Genomic DNA, 20461 nt, shown 5'->3' with positions numbered 1-20461 from the left:
GCGGACCCGACAGACGTTGTCCTGCCCGAACGTTGGCTTGCCTGCTATCATCTTGGAAAAATACTTTTCATCTAGGTACTTGTTTGTAATTAAATTCCAAAACTAAAAATTGTTGTTATGAAAAAAATATTGAATTTAAGTAGGTACTTGTTTATGGTTGAATTCCAAAACATAAAATAAATATTTTTCAAATACATAATTCTTTTTGCAAATGTCAAACTCTGCTCTTCTCGTTGTTGGAGTGCACGTAGGAATGCAATTTTCGAAAAAGTATTGAATGACAGATAATATTATTTTAGTATTACCAAAACTTTAGTAAAAATAAATAAATTAGTAGAAATTATAAGGAATTTAAGGAAATAATCTGATTGGGATCCATAAGAAATGAATTTTGTTTGTAAACATTCAAAAACAAACTTTTCATGTCCAAAAAAATAACATTCTGCCAATTTTTTTTTTAGCAATTGCAACCCTAGTAAATGATGAACAAAAAATTTACGCTCCTAAGTTTTTCTATTGAGAAAATGGAAGATTTTAAGAGCTATAAATATGCTTATGGCAAAGATCTACATTTCGCTGGAAACCGCTAGCAAATCAGTCCAGTAGTTATTCAGTCTATCGAGGACACACATACGAATATTGCCTTTTGTACATATAGATGGTGTTTTGGTGATAGCTGCTTCATTTTCTTAAAGCATAACTGAGAGCTTTATAGATTAAATTGAATAATTATTCCGCCAAGTGGATGAAGAATACAGTTATGTGGGTGTTTTCAGCTCAATAGATGCTTTCGGGTAAAAATCCCAGAAAAGGAAATCGAGCTAAAATAAGTCCGCCTCGTTGTGTAGTGTTTGACGTGTTCGTCTACCGTTCTTGAGGTCCTGGGTTCGATTTCTGGCAGCGAGGACATGAAAATGTTGAAGGTAATATCTTTATATACTCACCGATGATGGTGATCATCCAGACCATGATGTAAGAGTAGAATGAAATCCAGATCATGGAGATAATGAAGGTGAAAGGGTACCAGTTTCGGTACTTTTCGCTCTTGCAGTCAGGAGTTGTCTTTCGGCAGAGGAAGTGGATTGGGAAGACTATGTACCAAGCAGCGAGACCGAGGACTCCTAAGAACGAAAACGGGTTGTACAATAAAGTGCTAGAAAAATTAAAAAGTAGATCGGAGTACCTAGGACAATAGTCACAGTGTTCGGAAATGAGAGGAAAATAAAATGTTAAAATATTGATGGCAAGAGTGAGATAGTTGTTTTATGAAATTTATTTGTTTGTATTTGAATTTGTTGCAACAGAGAGGAAAAACATTTTTGAGAAGGAAATATGGAAGGCTAAGCATTAACAGGGCTAATGACCTGTCATTAGCTTTACACACTTTGTAACATTCACCATTCTGCCCATGTTCAAACATCTGCATTTCCCCAACTCTTCCATCTGTTGACTTTTAAGAAGTAAAAGAGCTGAAACCTTTATTATGTGAGTGAGATTCATCCGGCTGAACCAAATCACCTACTAGGCAACGCCTGAAAACAATTTTCCAATATTTATACTTCTTATTATACCAGGTAGTTAATTCAACAATGTTTGAGTATGTCCAAATGCTTGCAGACTGGTTGGATTTCCTCCCTAGGGAGTTATTCATATTTTAATTCATTTCAACAGAGAGGGAAAACATTATTGAGAAGGGCATAAACCAGACAATGACAGGTCATAAGCCCTTTAAATGCCTAGACGTCCATATTCCCTTCTCAAACATATCGACATCCGAGGCGATACGATTGAATAACACGATTGCTCTACCTACCGGCATAACTATTGGCGAAGAGAAGGTAATATAGAAGTCTAGGCATTTTCAGGGCTTATGACCTGCCATTGGCTGGTTTAAGTGGTCGCATTACACACTGCGTAACATTCACCATTCTGTCGAAATGGCTAGACTTCCATATTCCCTTCTCAAATATGTTTTCCCTCTTCTGCAACAAATTTAGATCGGAATGTCTCGCTAGTCTGCAAACATTTGGACATACTCAAACATTTTACACGAATCTAATGCCAAGCTGTCTTGTCCTGCAAATATTCCTTCCTAAACACCCCGTGCTTGACAGAATCTTTATTTTTTTTTGTTGGCAAAGCCTGAATTTCTAAAGGTACCTTGTTGTAGAATCTTATGTAGAAATCTCTGTTCCTCCAAAGATTATCAATATTTTATGTACATACGAATACATCAAGTTTTTATAAATATATTGACATGTTACTACCATTAATTTCCTTATGAGTTTTTATGTTTATAAATACATTGGATACAATTACATTTTTAAAAGCTTAAATTTCTGTTTATAGATTGTGCCCTTAGAAACTCCAGCTACAATTTTTAAATAATTTTTACCTGCATCCGTGGGCTTGATCAGCGGATTAACTAATTCTTCCGGTTTATACTCTTTTGGCCTGTAGTAGCTTTGGTTTGGAACTCCAGTCTGAAAAGATAACAAAAATTCGACATGAAATACGTATTTACAATGTGTTTTACTACGATTTGACTGGCAAGACCTATAAGCACCTTTAACTGGTGCATTTTTTTTTTTTAATATTTCACTTTTTTACTATGGTTTAAGTGGTAGGTATATTCACTACTTTAAAAAATTTTGTATTAATTATCACAGATGGGTGCAACTCAATTTTTTTAAAATCTGTAGCTCACTCACAAATAACTATCGACGTGCTTAAAAACAAGCATTTGAGCGATCATAATGAACAATAATAAACATGCTTAAGTTATCGCAGTCGTCAAGTCAACGCGTGTGTAATCTCTTAGTCAACGCTCGTGTCTGTTTGTTTTTTGTTTTCCTCGTAAATAATACAGTTCACTGGCGAAAAATCGGCGTTTACTTTAAAAAACAATACAATATATTACATTTGCAAAATAGTAAAGAGTATATAATTTAAAAAAGTGAAAATTAAATTACAATTACTACGGCGACTGCTTTTCTTGACATTAGGCTGGCCAACCGCCAGCTTAATGCAACAAATAGCGTAATAAATAATAAATAAATAAATGTAAGTAGCAGTTTTGAAATATTTTCTACATTAACACCGGTGAAATTCAAATATGTGATTGCGCAGCAGGATTATACGTCGCGAAACGTAAATATTTGGACATTTAATATTAGGTGTTCCCGGATGTTCCATTGTGATCACGAATACGATAAACAACCATGGTGAGAAATTGTTATCACGTCGCTTATTAGCACGTCGATAGTTATTCGTGATTGAGCTACTGGTTATCTATCAGAATGACCAAGCAGCAAAATGTTTTATCATTTTTTTTTTATCAAATCAAGAGTTCGTACACTACGTTATTTTTACCACAATATTTAGTGCTTCACTGTTTCACTATGTAAATGTTGCAATCAAATAGTTAAATCAGACCTCAATTTTGAAAAACAAATATTTCGCAGTTTTAAAGTGTAACGAGGTTCATTGTTTCAGGTCCCGACTAGCTAGGAAATTCCTGTGTTTAGGCAGGACCTTCTTTTTTACATGTGTTTTTTTTCATTAAATGATGTTTAAAAATTCCAACAGTTATAATAATATCAAAAAATAAGTAAAAATTAGAAGTCCTATCATTAATAATTGGAAAATGAAACACGATTGTAAATTAGAAAACATACCGATTAGAAAAAATTTATAACCTACTTCCACTATCTATTAAAACAATGAGTAACGAGAAAATGATTAAAAAGTCTATAAAAAATGGATAGTGGAGCTAGGTAGAAGTAAAATGGATTGTCTCATTCGCCCAAACCAATATTGAATCAACTGCTCCACAAATGTATGGCTTATATTATGTTTTTGTTCTTTCATTGTGCGTTTTGTAATATGCAAGTATAAATAATAAAGATATACATAAATTAATTTTAAACACAAATACGTAGTGTTTACAACTGTCTTCCTTTTTTTTAGTTATCTCTGTTTATTAAGTCTTCTTTGTTTATTCTCACATGTAAAAATATTAAAAAAAATATATATTGTTAAGTGTCCTCGGCACGGGTAACCCCAGTGAGATCACATTATTTTTATTATTAATCATAGTTTATAATGGGAAGAAATATGAATAAATAAAAAGTAAAAAATGAAGCATAAATATAAATTCGAAAATGTATGATTAATAATTTAAAAATGAAACATAAATATGAATTAAAAAATATACAGATGTTAATAGAAATTGAAGCACGAATATAAATTAGAAAATATACCATTAATAAATAAATAGGAAACATAAATGTAAATACTAATAATAATAATATACACTACATTATAATAATTGGACGGCTAGGCTGTTCAATAAATGGGTCATTCAATTTGATGGCTAACGGATTCGTAGCCAAAATGTTGAAAGCAACTTTTAACAAAAGGGCTGATCGTCACTTGACCTCTTCATCTCGCAAGAATAAAAAAAAATCTACCTGCTTTATGTAATAAGCCGTTTCATTATTTTCACCTTTGCATTGATAAATTTCGCAAAGCATTTAACATTCCACATAAGTAGAATTTCGTCGAAGTAGTCCGGCTAGGTAAATAACAACGAATAACTCTGGTTTTGAAAAAGATATCAAAGCAAACTACATACTGTTAAAAAGCTCATGCTTTAGAGATGTTTTGAATAAATCAAAAGTCTTCCATCACTTTGAGTTTTTTTTTAAATGCAACGCGAAGTTGAGCTTTAAATTTTTTTTAAACTATTTTTTATGTTTGAGGGTCCATAACTTTGTTTCTACATGGAACAAATATTAATTTTAAGAAGACCTACCAACTATTGAAATTCCAATAATAAAAAAACAGATCTGCCCGTAAAAAAAAAGTTATAGGAGCTAAAGTTATGAAAGTTACGAAATTCCAAAATTTAAAAAAAGAAATCATATAAAAAAATCTTGGAGCCTAGGTCAAATCTTTGGGGATGAGTAGGTAGCAGATGACCCCACCTACTCCTCATTTTCGTATGTTCAACGTTCTACCGAACACCTTGTATATACCAGGGGCGAACCGTCCATATAATCGATTATTCGCAGCTTACCATTATATTTCACTACCAATAATAATGTTTTATAGTAGTTTTAATTATAGGAGAATAAATAAAATAATCTATATTTATTATAAATTAACGTCACTGTTTATATCTTCCTCAAAAAATAAATATAAGCTGCTAAATGCGCACCCAGCGCATTGCCCGGTTCCGATTATTGCAGCTTATTTTTCAATACAAAATGTATACTGTATTTTAACATTCAAAAACCCAGTGCGTATATTTTCCTCGCTAAGTTCACTCGCAGATTACAGATATTATTTCAAGCTTCTCTATTTGAAGAGTAGTATTTCGAGCGTTTTTTCCTAAAGACTATTTTCGTTTGATAGTATTCTGTTGACATATGACGCCAGTTTTTTAGTCCGCGCGTTTTAGCTAGTGGCGCCTCGCTCGGTGTTGTCAATTTCTTACATTATTCATTCTCAGTTTAGAAGGAAACAGAACAGACGGTTACATATGTATATACTATATACATATATTAACCCAGGCGTTTTTATTGATATATTTATTCATATTTAACTATGAAGTTTTATATGATAAAAAAAAACAAAAAATACATATATTATCAAATTTAAATAGGTACTAACGAATCTAATAAATGTCAATCCACGATAATTTTACGTGCCGTTTAGATTAAGATGATATGTGTGAAATAGGCTATTCTGCGTCGGGTATCACGCGGCTGGTTTGTTCATTTGGAAATTCTTGTAACAATGAACAGACTTTATGGGAAAGCGAGGTGAAGTTTTGTTTTTGTTGTTGAGGTTTTAATGACATTTGCGTTTTTATCCAGTGTTTGTTGTATGAACTAAAACTATTATTTCCTGCTTTTTCTTACGGCTTGTATGGTGAGCTGAGCTTGTTGGACTGGACTGACCGCCTTGGAAGTATCTTGGGACATGTGCTGCTGCTGCTGTTGTTGCTGTTGTTGCTGTTGATGCTGTGCTGGTTCCGGCTGATCCCAGGACCTGTTGGGGTCCCACACTGGTGCCTAGAAAAAATACCGAACATTAGATTTATACGAATAAAAAAATGTATTATATGAAGCGATGGTTAAAATGCCCAATATAAATAAAAAATACAGGACTATGAATGAAACGTCAAGGAAGGAAGTTTTGAGATTCAACGTTTTAAAGTTTTCGAACATCTTGGCATTCAATGGTTGCCAAGATGTTCGAAATGGTTGTTCAACATATACATCGATAACTGTATGAAAGAACTGAAAGATTTAAGAATGGGAGCAAAAATGAATGGTATAACTGTTAACTGTCTTCTGTATACGGATGATGCCGTGCTTCTTGCTAGCAGCAAAAAAGACCTTCAATTCTTAGTAACAAAAGTCTACGAGGTATGCAAGAAAAGCGATTTGCTTATGAATGTTGATAAATCGAAAGTGATGGTTTTTGAAAGGGATGAAAATATAACTAAATGTGAGATCAGCGTGAACGGAGATATTCTGAATCAGGTAGAAGAATTTGTGTACCTGGGAAGTATGTTTACTAGGGACGGAAAGGCCGATAAAGATATTGAAAGGAGGGTGAGTGCCGGGAACAGGGTGAACGGTGCACTAAAATCTACTTTGGCAAACAAATGTTTATCGCAGGAGGCTAAACTAGCAGTTCACAACGGAGTTCTAGTTCCAACTCTAATGTATGGGAGCGAAGTATGGAATTGGAAAAATAATGATGAAAGTAGGTTGAATGCTGTCGAAATGCGATCCCTCAGGCGAATGTGTGGTAAAACGATGTATGATAGGTGCACAAATGTCGAGATCCGTGAAGTGTGTAAGGCTGAGACATGCATTATTGACAGAATCAAGAAAGGGGTGCTGCGTTGGTTTGGACATGTAGATCGAATGGACAGCGAAAGAACGACTAAAAGGATCTACGATGCAAATGTTGATGGATGCAGAAAACGAGGAAGACCGAGAAAGACATGGCACGATCAAGTCCATCAAATACTTGAAGATGGACATGTCAAAAGTAGGAATAATCGGCGTGCGTGCATAAGAAGATGTATGAATGTAGAGGAAGCGAGCTCTGTATACCAAGATAGAGTGTTATGGCGTTCTATCCTCTCTGCCTACCCCTACGGGGAAACGGCGTGATGGTTTGTTGTTGTTGTTGTTGTTGGCATTAAAATAAACTTATTCATATGAAGTAACCTGCTTAGTATAAATAGCTTATACTGTTTTACATACTGCTGTTATAAGAAAAAATGACGTTTCTACATAAAACAAAAACGGAGAAAATAAATATTTTGTAACTCGGAGATTGAAAAATTCTCTGTGTGAAAAATACTACAAATATCAAGTATATTATTATGCGACAGTATGTATTATGGTTAGCCCTAACGGAATATATCCATTAATTTTAATAAATTAAGTTATATATTTAAAAATTAACACTTTCTTGTTCTGTTTAGTAAAAAAATACGAGAAAATATGTAATATTTTAATTAAAAGACGTTTCTAGCTAGAAACGCCCTTTTTATTTAGTAATAAAGTAAACTTCTTTCTTTTTTAAAGGTTAATATGCCAATGAGGAAGTTCAGTAGTTTTTAAAAAAAAATATTTGTTAATAGACTGTTAAACTAAGTAATTTTTTTTTTTTTTTAATTTTTATGTATCGTTTTATCGGCGCTACGATTTTTCAAAGTTTTGTATTTCTGAAATAACTCCACGTGTAACGTCAGAGGTTCATTTCCGCTTATTCTCATTCAGTTCTTCTTATTGGTCCAGAAGCGACAAGCAGACCGGAAATCTTCCATAGCTCTCAGATCATAGGTCGATTCACATGAACCAGTGACGTCATTTAAAGTAGTGCGTTTTTATCAAAATATTTATTATTTTTTCTGTACATTTTCAAGAAACTTTGTTCTACAATTTAATGCTCTAATTTGTACCCCGCGAAAGAAAACATTTTTTGTATCCAATTTCCCGTAGGGCTGAAGTTCCTCATTGATTTTACTCAACTAAATAAAATAGACGTTACTGGCCATTTACTGTTTTTCAAACTTGTAACGCCGACCAAATAATCAAGTAACTTCGAAATTACCAGCAGATCTTAAATTTAATTAAAAACGAGTATGTACATTCATTTCAGATGTTTTTAAAAACGGAATTTCTATTATTTTTTAAATCAAAGGTATATGATTATTTATTAATGGAATATTATTTTTCAAAGCTTTTTTAATGTGAAACATTTCCGTGTAGTAGTGTCCTGACGAAGTAGTGTAGTGAGTTTTCTGACGAAGAGACGGGTCCGTCTCGAAACCGGTAGACATAAAAAGTCGGTAAGTGGTTATACACTAATATTTACTTATATTGGTTAACAAGTATGTACAAAAAATATTCCAATCGAAGTAAAACAAATGAAAACAAGGAAATATGAAAAGAAGGATTTTAATTTCGGTGAGGGGGTTTTTTCATGGATGGTGTTTCTCTGCGTTCTCTGGAGAGGTTCCAATGGATTAGATTAATATTTTGGTTTACATGTGGAGCTACTCACATAGGCTATATTCAGTTCCATTATTTGGTCGCCACACGAGGCTCGATACTCTTTAATGGTGGAGAGAGTGCAGAAAAAAATTCTGCGCTATCTGTACCTAAAAGAGTGTGGATATCATCCTTGGCTCTTCCTAACCAACTTTTTACTGGGGATGATAGGCTATCAGTCATTATGGAGGAGGAGGGACGTTCATTTAGGTGTTCACTTTTTACGGGTGATTGGTGGCATACATAACTCAGAAATTTTGATGGATGTAGGTCTGTTCGTACCTGATATCTATCTTCGACAAAGACGGCATCGATTGTTTTACCTACCACGATGCAGAACCAACCTGCCAATGGTTATGCCGGTTGGTAGAGCAATCTTGCTACTTAATCGCATCGCCTCAGATGTCGACATATTTCACGACAGTGGGCCTTCCCTTAGGAAAGCACTTTCTAACTTTTAATTTTTCTCTTTTTATTTTGTTAAATTATTTTTAAACCATAACTATCTACTGTAATTTGTGATCTAAATGTCTGAATAAATAAATTAAATAAATGAAACAAATAAATATACAAGGCAGTGAAATAGGCTCTGATCCTTTTTTATTGCCTTTGCCGTGCTTGCGAAGCTCCCGAAATAACAGTCGTATTCAGCAGCCTTTATTTTGCGCATCCTTGCAGTACTATAGCTCTCCTGGGTTGGTATTCCTAACGCTCTTGCGGCCGTATTATCTCGTGTATTTACATACAAAATACACGAGAAAAACTGTTTTCTCGTGCCGCAAGAGTGGTTCAGAATAGCACCCCTGATTTAACTTTAATCTTCGAAGAATAAACCTCTAGAGAGAAGCAACGCTTTTCGTTATAGTCCACAGCTACAGTAACATAAAAAGGAATCTTTACAAGTTCTATAGGAAGATAAAGATATTTCAAAACAAATGAAAATGGAATGAATTTCATTTCAAATTGAATAAATAGAGGATGAAGCGTCTTATATCAGGAAAAATTGCCAACTAATTAAATTCTTGTCAAAACAACCAGTTTTGATAATCTGGATTGTTGTTTAAAACCACGGGATATTAATTTCTTTCTTAGAATCCTCTTCTCGTGAATTGTTCTGAGATTAAATACAGTTGGAGTGTTCAATGTTTTGTCATTCCTGTTCGCAAATATATGTTTTCTATTAAGTATAATATTTTTTACGTAGCAAAAAAAAATATTTTCTTTATCATCTATCATTAGTTTCCTTGAGGTAGTAGACTTAACGATTTTGAAACAGAATTTACCAAGGACTTTGACTAAATAATAATAGAGAAATATCACATACTACGAATACCGATGAAAATATATATAAAATGGATTTAGATTAATAAATTGTATTTTCAAAATCAATATGAGTATTGTGGAGAAATGTTTTATTTTTATTTATTTTATTTTTATTTTCTTTTATTTGGAAAATCAACAGTTCTACATATATATTTATAGTAATCAAACAGATGTAGTGTATAAACTCAGAACTAATAACAGATTTCTACAAAGTATACAAAGTATGTAAAGAAAATATATTACAAATCAAATAAATACATTTAAGTTTATACATATAAAAATGTTATTTTCATGTACTCGTAAATATTTTTCAATAATCGAAGAATTTTTTAATATATTTTTTTAGAACATTAAGTTATTGTAAATTGGGCGGGATTAGGACAAGAATGCTTGAAGAGAGGATAAGGAGGGTAAGGGAGATGTACATATTTATTATTATAATGTCTACTATGTTACATAATGCATTTTTAGTGTAAATTTTAAATCTGACAGAGTGATGTTTGTGTAATCTATATCTTTAAATTTCGTATTGTACACTGAAAAAGTCCTACTAAAAAAAGCATTTTTAACATGCGATGTTTTATTTATTGGTACATGAAACAGGTGGTACCGTCTACAAATCCTGGCTGGCACATGTATTGTTATTAAACTAAGTAGTTCTGTACAGTCAACTATTCCTGTCATAATTTTGTAAAGCAGTAGTTGGTCCGCACACACTCTGCGGTAGTGTAGAGAAGTAATTCCATGGAAGGTGGAGGCAGTGAGAGTTAATACATAAGAAATACCGGTTTTGTATTTAAGGTACTTTATAAATTTGTTTTGAATATTTTCTATTCTTGTTATATATATGGCATACTGGGGATTCCATATCTGAAATGCGTATTTCAAATGGCTTCTGACAAACGTATAATATAATGAAATCAGCGCCTTTGGATTATCAAAGTGTTTACTCATTCATTTTCATACATAAATGTGAAAATTTAATTTAATAAAAATACGTTGCAAGAAAAACGCGACGTGCTAGGCCTCGATTGTTGTGACGTCAATATTCGCGATAGTGATCTAAACAAATTTCAATGGCCAGGAACAAATAAATATTAATCCTGACGTATTAGAGGCGTGGCCAATGGAATAACAGTTTTTGCAGGAATTCGAAATTGAAAATTAAAAAATAATTTTCATGCCACTAATAATTAGCAAAAAAATATTTTTTTTACTGGACAATATTTCATAGACTTTTAATACTTTAAAAATGTATGTAGGAAAATTGACATTTGATATTTTTAATACGTACCATTATTAAATTAGAACATGGAATGTATTTCTTGGTCTGTATTGGTTGGTCGGAAGAAATTGCCATTTGGCAATAAGCCCGCCAATGTACAAATAACATTATGTACAAAAAGTTAAATAAATAAAATAAATAAAGTCTCAAATATAGAAACAGGACGTGCGAATTGAAGAATTTTTTTTTCCAGAAGTACTTTGAATAAATAATGTAAGTTTATCCAGAGAATGCGCATCTTGAACATATAACTTTTAACATTTTACCGTTTTTGCTTGTATATGTAATTTTTAATACTATTAAAATGTTATTTGTGTTTTTTTTTATACTATTTTAGCTTGTATTATGTATACGTAATTTTAATACGTTTTTGATATTTTTTTAACCTGTATTGGGTGCGCATATTTTGTTAATTTAAAAAAAACTTTTTTATTCTTGTAATTTTTAACATTTGCACTCTCGTACTAGTTCAGTTTGTATATATACATACATGTAATTTTTTAAACTTTTTATATTTTTTAATTTTTCTTTCCCAGATTGTATCATGTATATATCATTTTGAATTTAATTCCATACCTAGTATTATGTTTATTTTGTTATTTTAAAATATTTTTTCAAACCCTTTTAATTTGTAGTGCATGGTAATTTTTACTCTGCTTTTGTAAATAATGTTATAGTTTTAAAATATAAAAACGTAATTAAATAAATATTGTTATCTGCATGTCCCTAAATAAGTTTTTTTTTTTAAAACTCCTTGGGAATGTTATATAAAATTATGTATAATATGTTTATTCATTTTAATAAAAAAAAAAAAAAAAAATGATGATTTAATCACCTGTTGAGGTACAGCAGCTCCTCCGGCTCCAGCTTCTCCCCAAGACGCATTTGGATCCCACTCCTGGTTGTAGTAAGCTTCATTATCGTAGCCAATGTTAGTGTTATACCCTTAATAAAAAAAGAGTTTTGATATTATAATAATAAAATTACAAATGAGAGGTGTAGAGTTTAATTTATATAGTGAAAATAAGATAATATTATACATAACAACTCAAATTCCGAGGTGCGCGACCTGGGTATCGTTTTTGATCAAAAATTATCCTTTATTAGGCACATAAATAATATTACTAGTAAATCTCTAAAAATGTTAGGTTTCATGTTACGTGTGACTAAGGAATTCAAAAACATACGCACTTTGATGTTGATGAATACTTCATTCGTGAGAAGCCAGTTAGAGTATAACTCCACAATATGGACTCCTTGCTACAACTGTCACCAAAAATTCTCTCGAGAGAGTCCAAAAAAAATTCTTACGGTATATAAATATTAAACTTAGAATCAGTCATGAATTTTTAAATTACGATTTTTTACTAAAAACATTAAATTGGTATAAACTTAACGATAGAAGAAAAATTATAGACCTTTTAAATTTATTCAAAATTGTAAATTCAATATGGGATTGCCCTGAACTATTATCTCTCATCAACTTCAGGGTGCCTGGAAGAATGACTAGACAGGTGCCACCGTTTTGTAGCAACAATTCACGGACAGCGTATACTTGTAATGCCGTATTAAATAGACTTCATGAACTCGGCAATAGTTATTCCCACATATCTGATATATTTAGTGTAGGGTATTGTTCCTATAGAACAAACCTTTTGAACTTTTTCAAAGATGGTGAATGGTAATTATATTTAATTATTCATGCATTTCATAATATACATACATATATATTTACAGTTTTTCGTTCACTTTGCCTAGTTGTGTGAAACAGTACTTATGATTTTCTTGTTGTTTTACTGTAGAATGTTTTATTATTAAACTTTCTACTGAATATGCTGTATAATTTTTAGGTTAATTTTTTAAATATAAATCTTGTAAAATTTTTGGTTTAATTTTTTTTTATAAATCTTGGGTATAAGGAAATTCATGTTTTAAAAAAATAAAATACTAAGCCAAATATGTTAATATTATAAATGTTTGTAAAAGGCAGATTTGCCGCTTATGTTAATAAAATAAAAAATAAATAAATAAAATAAATAAGCCGGGAAGTTTATATAAATTAGAAAAAAATATTTTTATGAATATTAAATCACGAAAGAACGCAAACCCAGAATTAATAAAAAATTAAAGACCTGCCCCAATTCTGGTTAGGATTGATTTTATTTTTGCAGGCTGGACAGGTGAAATGTTAAGTATGGGAAATTATGAAATGATTGCTAACAGCCAAAAGAGGCATACATCAGTTTAATGGATGTAAAGAAAAATGTATAAAATCCAAAATCTAGTAAAATTTAACAAGAGATAGATGATCGAAAATAAACATACCGACTTGATTAGTTTGTATAGCAGTTTGCTCTTCGGCAGAAGGATCAGATGGACTTTTAACATTTACAGGCATTTTGGTGCCGTTCTTGGCATCGGGTAGTACAGCTGTTCTGAAAAGATATATAAATTACAACTAGATATTGCCCCAAGCATCTCAACACAGATGAATCTACTAAGATCAAGATGGGCCTGACATGTACAGCGATTGCCTTATTCACTGGTCACGAAAATACTAAAGAGCGGATACCCAGGTGGAAAGAGGTTTATAGAAAGACCCAGGCTGAGATGAGAAAATGACGTGAAAAAGGATGAAACGCAGCTTCTTCAGATGGCAAATTGGAAGATGGCGGCTGAGGACAGATGAAGTTGAAAGCGAATGTTCCACGAAGCCAAAACTCGATATGGTCTGTAGTGCGATCAAAAAGAGGGAAAGACAATTAAAACTAGAATGAAAATTGACGGCCTCCGTGGTGTAGTGGTCAAGACGCTTGACTCACGAGTGGAAGGTTCCGGGTTCGATTCAACAATTCGAAAACACGAAAATCAATATCTGGGTGTTCTGTGATGTAATTCACCACTGTAATTAGGCCTCCTGGCCTGTTGTGTTTTTGTTTTTGCTACATTAGCTTCGAAATCTGCCATGCGTTTCTGCTTGTAGACCTAATATGTATTAAGCACTTTTCGTCTCTTAAGAAATCAAGACAGAAATCGGTCTTGATTTCTTAAGAGCGTCTGGTTGAAATTCTTCCCTGTTAACCCAATTTTTTTGTATTTACGATTGGATCTCGTTTGAAGAACAGGATCAAGATATGTGATATGTTAATTTTTAGTCTTTGTGTGATCTTATTTACTTCCAAAAGAATAATCTTACTTGTATGTTACTAAAGAAGCTTGCTCCTCCTTTGTTGGAAGCTTGATGGGGAGTTTCAGAGACATGGCCCATCTTTCCAGAGGAGTGTTGAAGTGAAGAACTATGCAATAGACCACGTACATTAGGAGCATAATAAGTGCTTCAGGCCTTGAAAGGAGAAAAAAGAATGTAAGGATAATTTGAATAGCAACAACACATACGAGTACACAAACACAATCCAAGATAGAATATTTGTTCAAGTCATGATTAGTCACAAAAAGATTTTTTTAACCTATTACGATTTTTCTGAACCTGTTTTGAAAAACATAAAAAGAAGATTAAATTAACTAAGAGTATAGATAAATTTAACTACAGAATGCCAAGATAATAGTTAATAGTGTAATTAAAGAAATAAACAAATATATTACGTATCATTTCACGTGTTTCAACAGTACATTAATATATATTGCAGTGAAATACATATTGATATTAAATTGTCAATACCGTACCACAGTAAATGTGACTGTAAATGACTAAATTTTTTTAAATTTATTTCAACAGAGAAGGAAAACATTATTGAGAAGGGAATATGGACGTCTAGGCATTTACAGGGCTAATGACCTGTCATTGGCTGATTTAAGTGGCTACTTTACACACTGTGTAACATCCACCATTCTGCCCATGTTTAAACATCCACATTTCCTCAACTCTTCCATTTGTTGACTTTTATGAAGTAAAGGAGCTGAAACCTTTATTATGTGAGTGAGATTCATCCGGCTGAACCAAATCACCTACCAGGCATTGCCTGAAAACAATTTTCCATTTTTTATACTTCTTCTTTTACCAGGTTGTTAATTCAACAATGTTTGAGTAAGTCCAAATGCTTGCAGACTGGCTTGATTTCCTTCCTAGGGAATTATTCATATTTACATTTATTTCAACAGAGACGGATAACATTATTGAGAAGGGCATAAACCAGCCAATGACAGGTCATAAGCCCTTTAAATGCCTAGACGTACATATTCCCAGTAAGTCTGTAAGCATTTGGACGTACTTAAACATTGTTGACTAAAAATGTATTTATGAATCAATAAGTAAAACCGTCTTGTACGTTTAACACGATTTTCTAACATGCAACTAAAATCTAAAATAAATTGTGAAGTAAAACTTAATTTACTGTGTTGTTTGTTGTTTGTTGTTTCATATTATAATAGATTAAAAGTGAAGTATTTTGGATGTTTGTAGCACTAACTTTGTGGTTCATTGTTATATTTTAAAGGTGTAAATAAAATGACTTTGTTTTATGAACCATTTTTTTTTACAAATGCATATTTAGCTTGTTCACTGTTTATTTTACATATGTATATTTAGTTATTAGATAACCCTGAAAAGAGTAACGTGTAATTGCCAAAACTAGTCAGTTGTGACAATAAAAAAAGTGGTTCATAAAACAAAGTGATTTTATTTATGCCTTTAAAATAAAAGTGAAATGGTCCAAGTACTGAGCCTTGAGGAACTCCAGAGGTGATTTAAAAACTGCTGCTTAATACTATTGTAAAGGAAAGAAACATTAGACAAGTATATGAACTAACCAGCTTATGACCTCATTGGCGATGGTAAATAGCATGACGAGGATGGAGATGGCGTAGAAAAAGCAATCTCTGCATAGAGGCCACCAGTTCAGGTAGCTCACGGTACCGGAGCACAATGCGCATACTGATATCACGAACATTATATTGAACACTGCGGAGCCTATTACTCCTGATATACCTAGAAAAGAAAATAAATATACAATTAAAACTTTGATAAACGTCTTAATTTAAGCGGTGTTATTTAAGTAAGGGAATGTGCAAGACAAATTCCGGACTTCATCGAAGGGCTAAATATAAAATTTGAAGATAGAAAGATAGGACTATAAGATAGGACTAGTGACCACGCGTGAGTTAGGTATTTAATATGATCCACAAAAACTCATTTTTTGTAGGCAAATATATTAACAATGCCTGAAGCGACGGGACCGACGCCGACGTCCAGTTCATCCGTCTCCAATATTTATCTTAGAGTAATTTTTTATTTATTTTATTTTATTTAAAATTTTCACAGCTATTACATAAACAAAATAAGTAGAAAAATATTAACAATACTCGAGCCAATTAAAAAAATCCACTGTATATCTAATGACACATAATATATAAGAAGAGAGTTTACGTAATTGTATGTGTGTGACGTTTGTATTCATGTGTATGTGAATGTGTGTATGCGTGAATGAATGAGGGAGAGGGTGTGTGTGTGTGGGTGCGTAAGTATAAAAAAATATTGTGTGAAACTTGAAATTATATTAAAAATGGTGCAAGAAAGAGCTTGGTAAAAAGTTTAAAACCTTTTTGATAAAATTTAAATCAAGAAATGTTATAAATTGTATTTTTTAAAAGTATGTTAAATTTCAAAACCGTATTTTGAAAAAAAAGCATTTTATTTTAAAATTTAACCGATACACACTGAATAATTAATGTGCGACGAGTCCCATACTAGTACGTAACCACAAAATGCAGTAAATACGAAATAATGTCAACAATAAAACAATGTTAAAGACGATGTTTGCGTTCGACAGAAAATAATATTTTTCAAGGTTCACTCGATAAAAATGTATATGAAAACTGCGCATGGGAAAATCAATGAAAACTCATAATGTTTATGAAATGACAGAACAAATTCACATATTTTTTTTGGCTTTATAATCAATGTTCTTCATGTGATTTGTGTTAAGAATCAAGGAAAAAAATACCATCCTCATAAGACTTTTAATTGTGCCTAAACCGATACACAAGTGTAAATTTTATGTTAAATGAATTAAAAGTACTAAAATAAAAGCAAATAATATTTTTTTAAATTTTTAAGATTTGTGAATAATATTTTTTTTATTTTTTATGAAAGCCAACATGAAAATGGTCACAATACCAGAGAAAAAGTAAAAATTAAATTCCCATTTAAAAAAAAGGCGAGGTCACAAAATTCAATTTTATATATGGCAGTAAAAAAATATTATGAAATGGGAAAAAAACATTTATGACAAAAAAAAAACAAAATTCAAATATGTTAAATAAGTAATAAATTTAATATAGGTACATTAGGGAAAGCCGATATTTTTTTTTCCGAATTTCGAAATGAAAGGGGTCTAAAATGTTGCCTTTTGGATTGCTCGAAATGTTAAAAAAAATATATACAACTTTTGGCCCTCAACCAGAGATTGAAGTTTTCGAAAAAGTCGATTTTTTGCGCAAAACCGGCTGTCATTTTGTGTTTAAGTAAGAAAATCAGTCCAATTAAATTTTAAAATGTGCCATAAACTTTATTAAATAAGCATCTAAGGGCGTGAGTTTAACTTTGTTTTATAATGAATGAGTATCATTGTTTTAATGAGCTATTGTTTTCGTCAATATTAGCCAGGCGCTCAACGGAATCAGTTCAGCGGAGTGTAAACTTTTTGCATTCCGGTAGTTTCAAAATGTTCGAATTTGTTATGTGATTAAATTATGTCTTTACTAACACAACGATAATTTTATCAATATAGATAATTAACAAAATGTTCAGATAGTGATAAACTTCAAACTTTGGTTGAAGGCCAAAAGTAGTATGGAATATTTTTTTAAATAATTTTTACGTTCAACGTGACCCAAAATGCAACTTTTTAGACCCATTTTACATTTTGATGTCTAAAAAATAAAAAAACTTCATACATCATTGGCTCACTTAATGTACATAGTTATTATGAATGCACACATGAGAAAATGTTTATTTGTGGCTTATTTCAAGATTTAAAAATAAATAAAAAAAAAAAAAAATAAGTAATTTTTTTTGCCAATATTTCAATGAATATTTGAGTTAAATTATTACATAAAGAAGATATTGTTTGTTTGTAGTAAACTTAACTTCCTTTTCTATGCGAACATATTTTAAAATATTTGAATACTTTGCTATATGCCAGTATTTACGCCCACAGTACACCTTGTTTGTCTATTTCGAGCCCCTAAGGCTGTTATTGCATAGTTACATCATAAAACCACAAGAGGGTGATAAAAGCAGTATTTGCATATAACGAGCCCAAAGCAACAGTGAAATAAACACGAAATATCCGATTTTGAGATAAACTCGCAAATATGTTCATAAATAAAACAAATTAATGTTTTCAAATAATCAAAATACTAAAGTTAGGTAGTTTACCTATTTGAAAATATAGTATTTATAATCTACTTCAAATAATTTAATTCAGTCAAATTATAAGATTCAGACAGAATGTTGAAATTTGTTTTTCAAGGATATCTCACTGATGGCTTTGGGTTAGAGATGTAAAGATTTGTACATAGGTATTCGGGTAGACAAATTGTGGTTTAGTGGTTGTGTCTTGGACTCTTGATCAAAAGGCTCGACGTTCGACCTACACCTACACAACCACACTTGTTTCCCATTTTTGAACACGGCTATCAACGGCTATTTTTAAGTGTTTCCGTAAATCATAGGAATGCAAGGTTTGAAGAAAATGGGTTATAAAAATGAAGAATATTTTCAGACGTCAAATCATCACCAAGAATTTCGACAAAATTAGCAAATGTTACAGCTTTGTGTAATTTTTTGAAAAATAAACTAAATTCATAATATTGCAAGTGGTAACAGGCACTGTCAATGCTTGGACTTCCATTTATATAATCATGTACGTACTACAATTGGGTGTCAACTTAAGTTGTGTCCATTTTTTCCCATATGAAAAATGAGCACTCAAAGTAAAACAAAATGGTAATACGCAATTTGAAAGAATATTTTCCACTCTACACAATTTTTTGTTTGCTTTTACGTTAAATGTATCATTTTATTTGATTACAAGTCTTTAAAATTAAATATTAAGTAGACGAAAATGAGCATTTTTGACACTTCTTTTTGACCGCATTTAATCGAGGGAATAAAGCTGCCAATGCTGCTCGCGATATTTGCACAGTATACGGTGAAGATACTATGAATGAAAGGACAGATCGTCGATGATTTTTACGTTACACCTATATTGCCACTGGTACACAGTAATGTGATAACAATTATCTACTCTCTGCTTTCATCTGAAGGGGATCTTCATGAGTAATATGGTTTAAGCGGACGTCATCGGATTCCACAGATCGTTCTGAATACTCCATATATTTCAAGTGGAAATTACCATCTTTAAAACGCAAAAACCAACAAGCCGCCCTTCCAACTATTCGTATAAAATTAATAATTCAATCATCAGTAATATTGCATCGGTTGGCATAACGCGAAGTGATGTTTCTAATATCTGACCCAAAATGTAATTGTGAAACAATCAAAATCATAAATAAGAAATATCACTTACCAATATCATCTTTAGCAAAGAAGACCCCTATAATAACGGTAGCGAGTTCAGGAGCTGATGATCCCGCAGCCATGAACGTCGCTCCGGCTACATCAGGCGACAGTTTCAGTTCTGAAATGATCATTTCCGATTATTAATTTATTTCCTAGGTAATATCAGCAACTGTTTACGTCCAGGCGGATAAATAATACGTTTCTGAAAATCATAGCTACTCTAAATCTGAAACAATGAATCCATGTAAATTGTAAAAACAAGTTAAATAAATAAAATTGTTAATCTTGACTGGGGGTGAAATCCAGTTCTTGTCTGCTAATATTTGGAAAATCTTCAAATATTATTGTTTCAAATTCATATAACATAAGATACAGGGCTTGTAAATATGTTTAAATGTCATGAAAATACAATGTGGTAGCAAAAATAATATCTGGTTTTCATTAAATAATAATTTAAAATGCCAGAAAACATTTAAAGTAAAATACCATACTACCACAATAGCAAAAGAACTTAGTGTTTATTAAAATTATCGTATTCAACATATATATATATATATAGTTGGATAATTTATATAGCGCCATTTTTGTGAAAATCACCTTAAGGGCGCTGTACAATTAATAAATATCCCAGTACGTCTTGCAGCTACAGAGCACGTGGACGGTTGGGATTCTAATTCCTCGTTTTCAATTAAGATCAATCAAAAATTAAAACAGATAGGAGCTAGA

At 31.8% G+C, this 20461-nt stretch overlaps 1 protein-coding gene across 1 annotated transcript in view; it reads right to left on the bottom strand.

Moving 5' to 3' along the window:
* LOC148272295 (putative sodium/potassium/calcium exchanger CG1090) overlaps positions 1-20461 on the bottom strand; it is a 45017-nt gene that overhangs the window by 5717 nt on the left and 18839 nt on the right. Inside the window, exons 5-12 of the mRNA XM_088240228.1 lie at positions 19743-19853; positions 15961-16138; positions 14390-14536; positions 13519-13628; positions 12029-12138; positions 5928-6080; positions 2396-2483; positions 945-1121 (exon numbers count right to left, since the gene is read on the bottom strand). Coding sequence (XP_088096354.1) covers positions 945-1121; positions 2396-2483; positions 5928-6080; positions 12029-12138; positions 13519-13628; positions 14390-14536; positions 15961-16138; positions 19743-19853 — 1074 coding nt within the window. The remainder of the gene's footprint in view (positions 1-944; positions 1122-2395; positions 2484-5927; positions 6081-12028; positions 12139-13518; positions 13629-14389; positions 14537-15960; positions 16139-19742; positions 19854-20461) is intronic.

The sequence above is a fragment of the Micrasema longulum genome, unplaced genomic scaffold (genome assembly GCF_059751315.1).
Source record: "Micrasema longulum isolate JH-2025_06_02 unplaced genomic scaffold, ASM5975131v1 h1tg002388l, whole genome shotgun sequence".
NCBI classification, from domain to species: Eukaryota; Metazoa; Arthropoda; class Insecta; order Trichoptera; family Brachycentridae; genus Micrasema; species Micrasema longulum.
The sequence above is the reverse complement of the archived record's forward strand: the minus strand, read 5'-3'. Positions and strand labels throughout refer to the sequence as shown.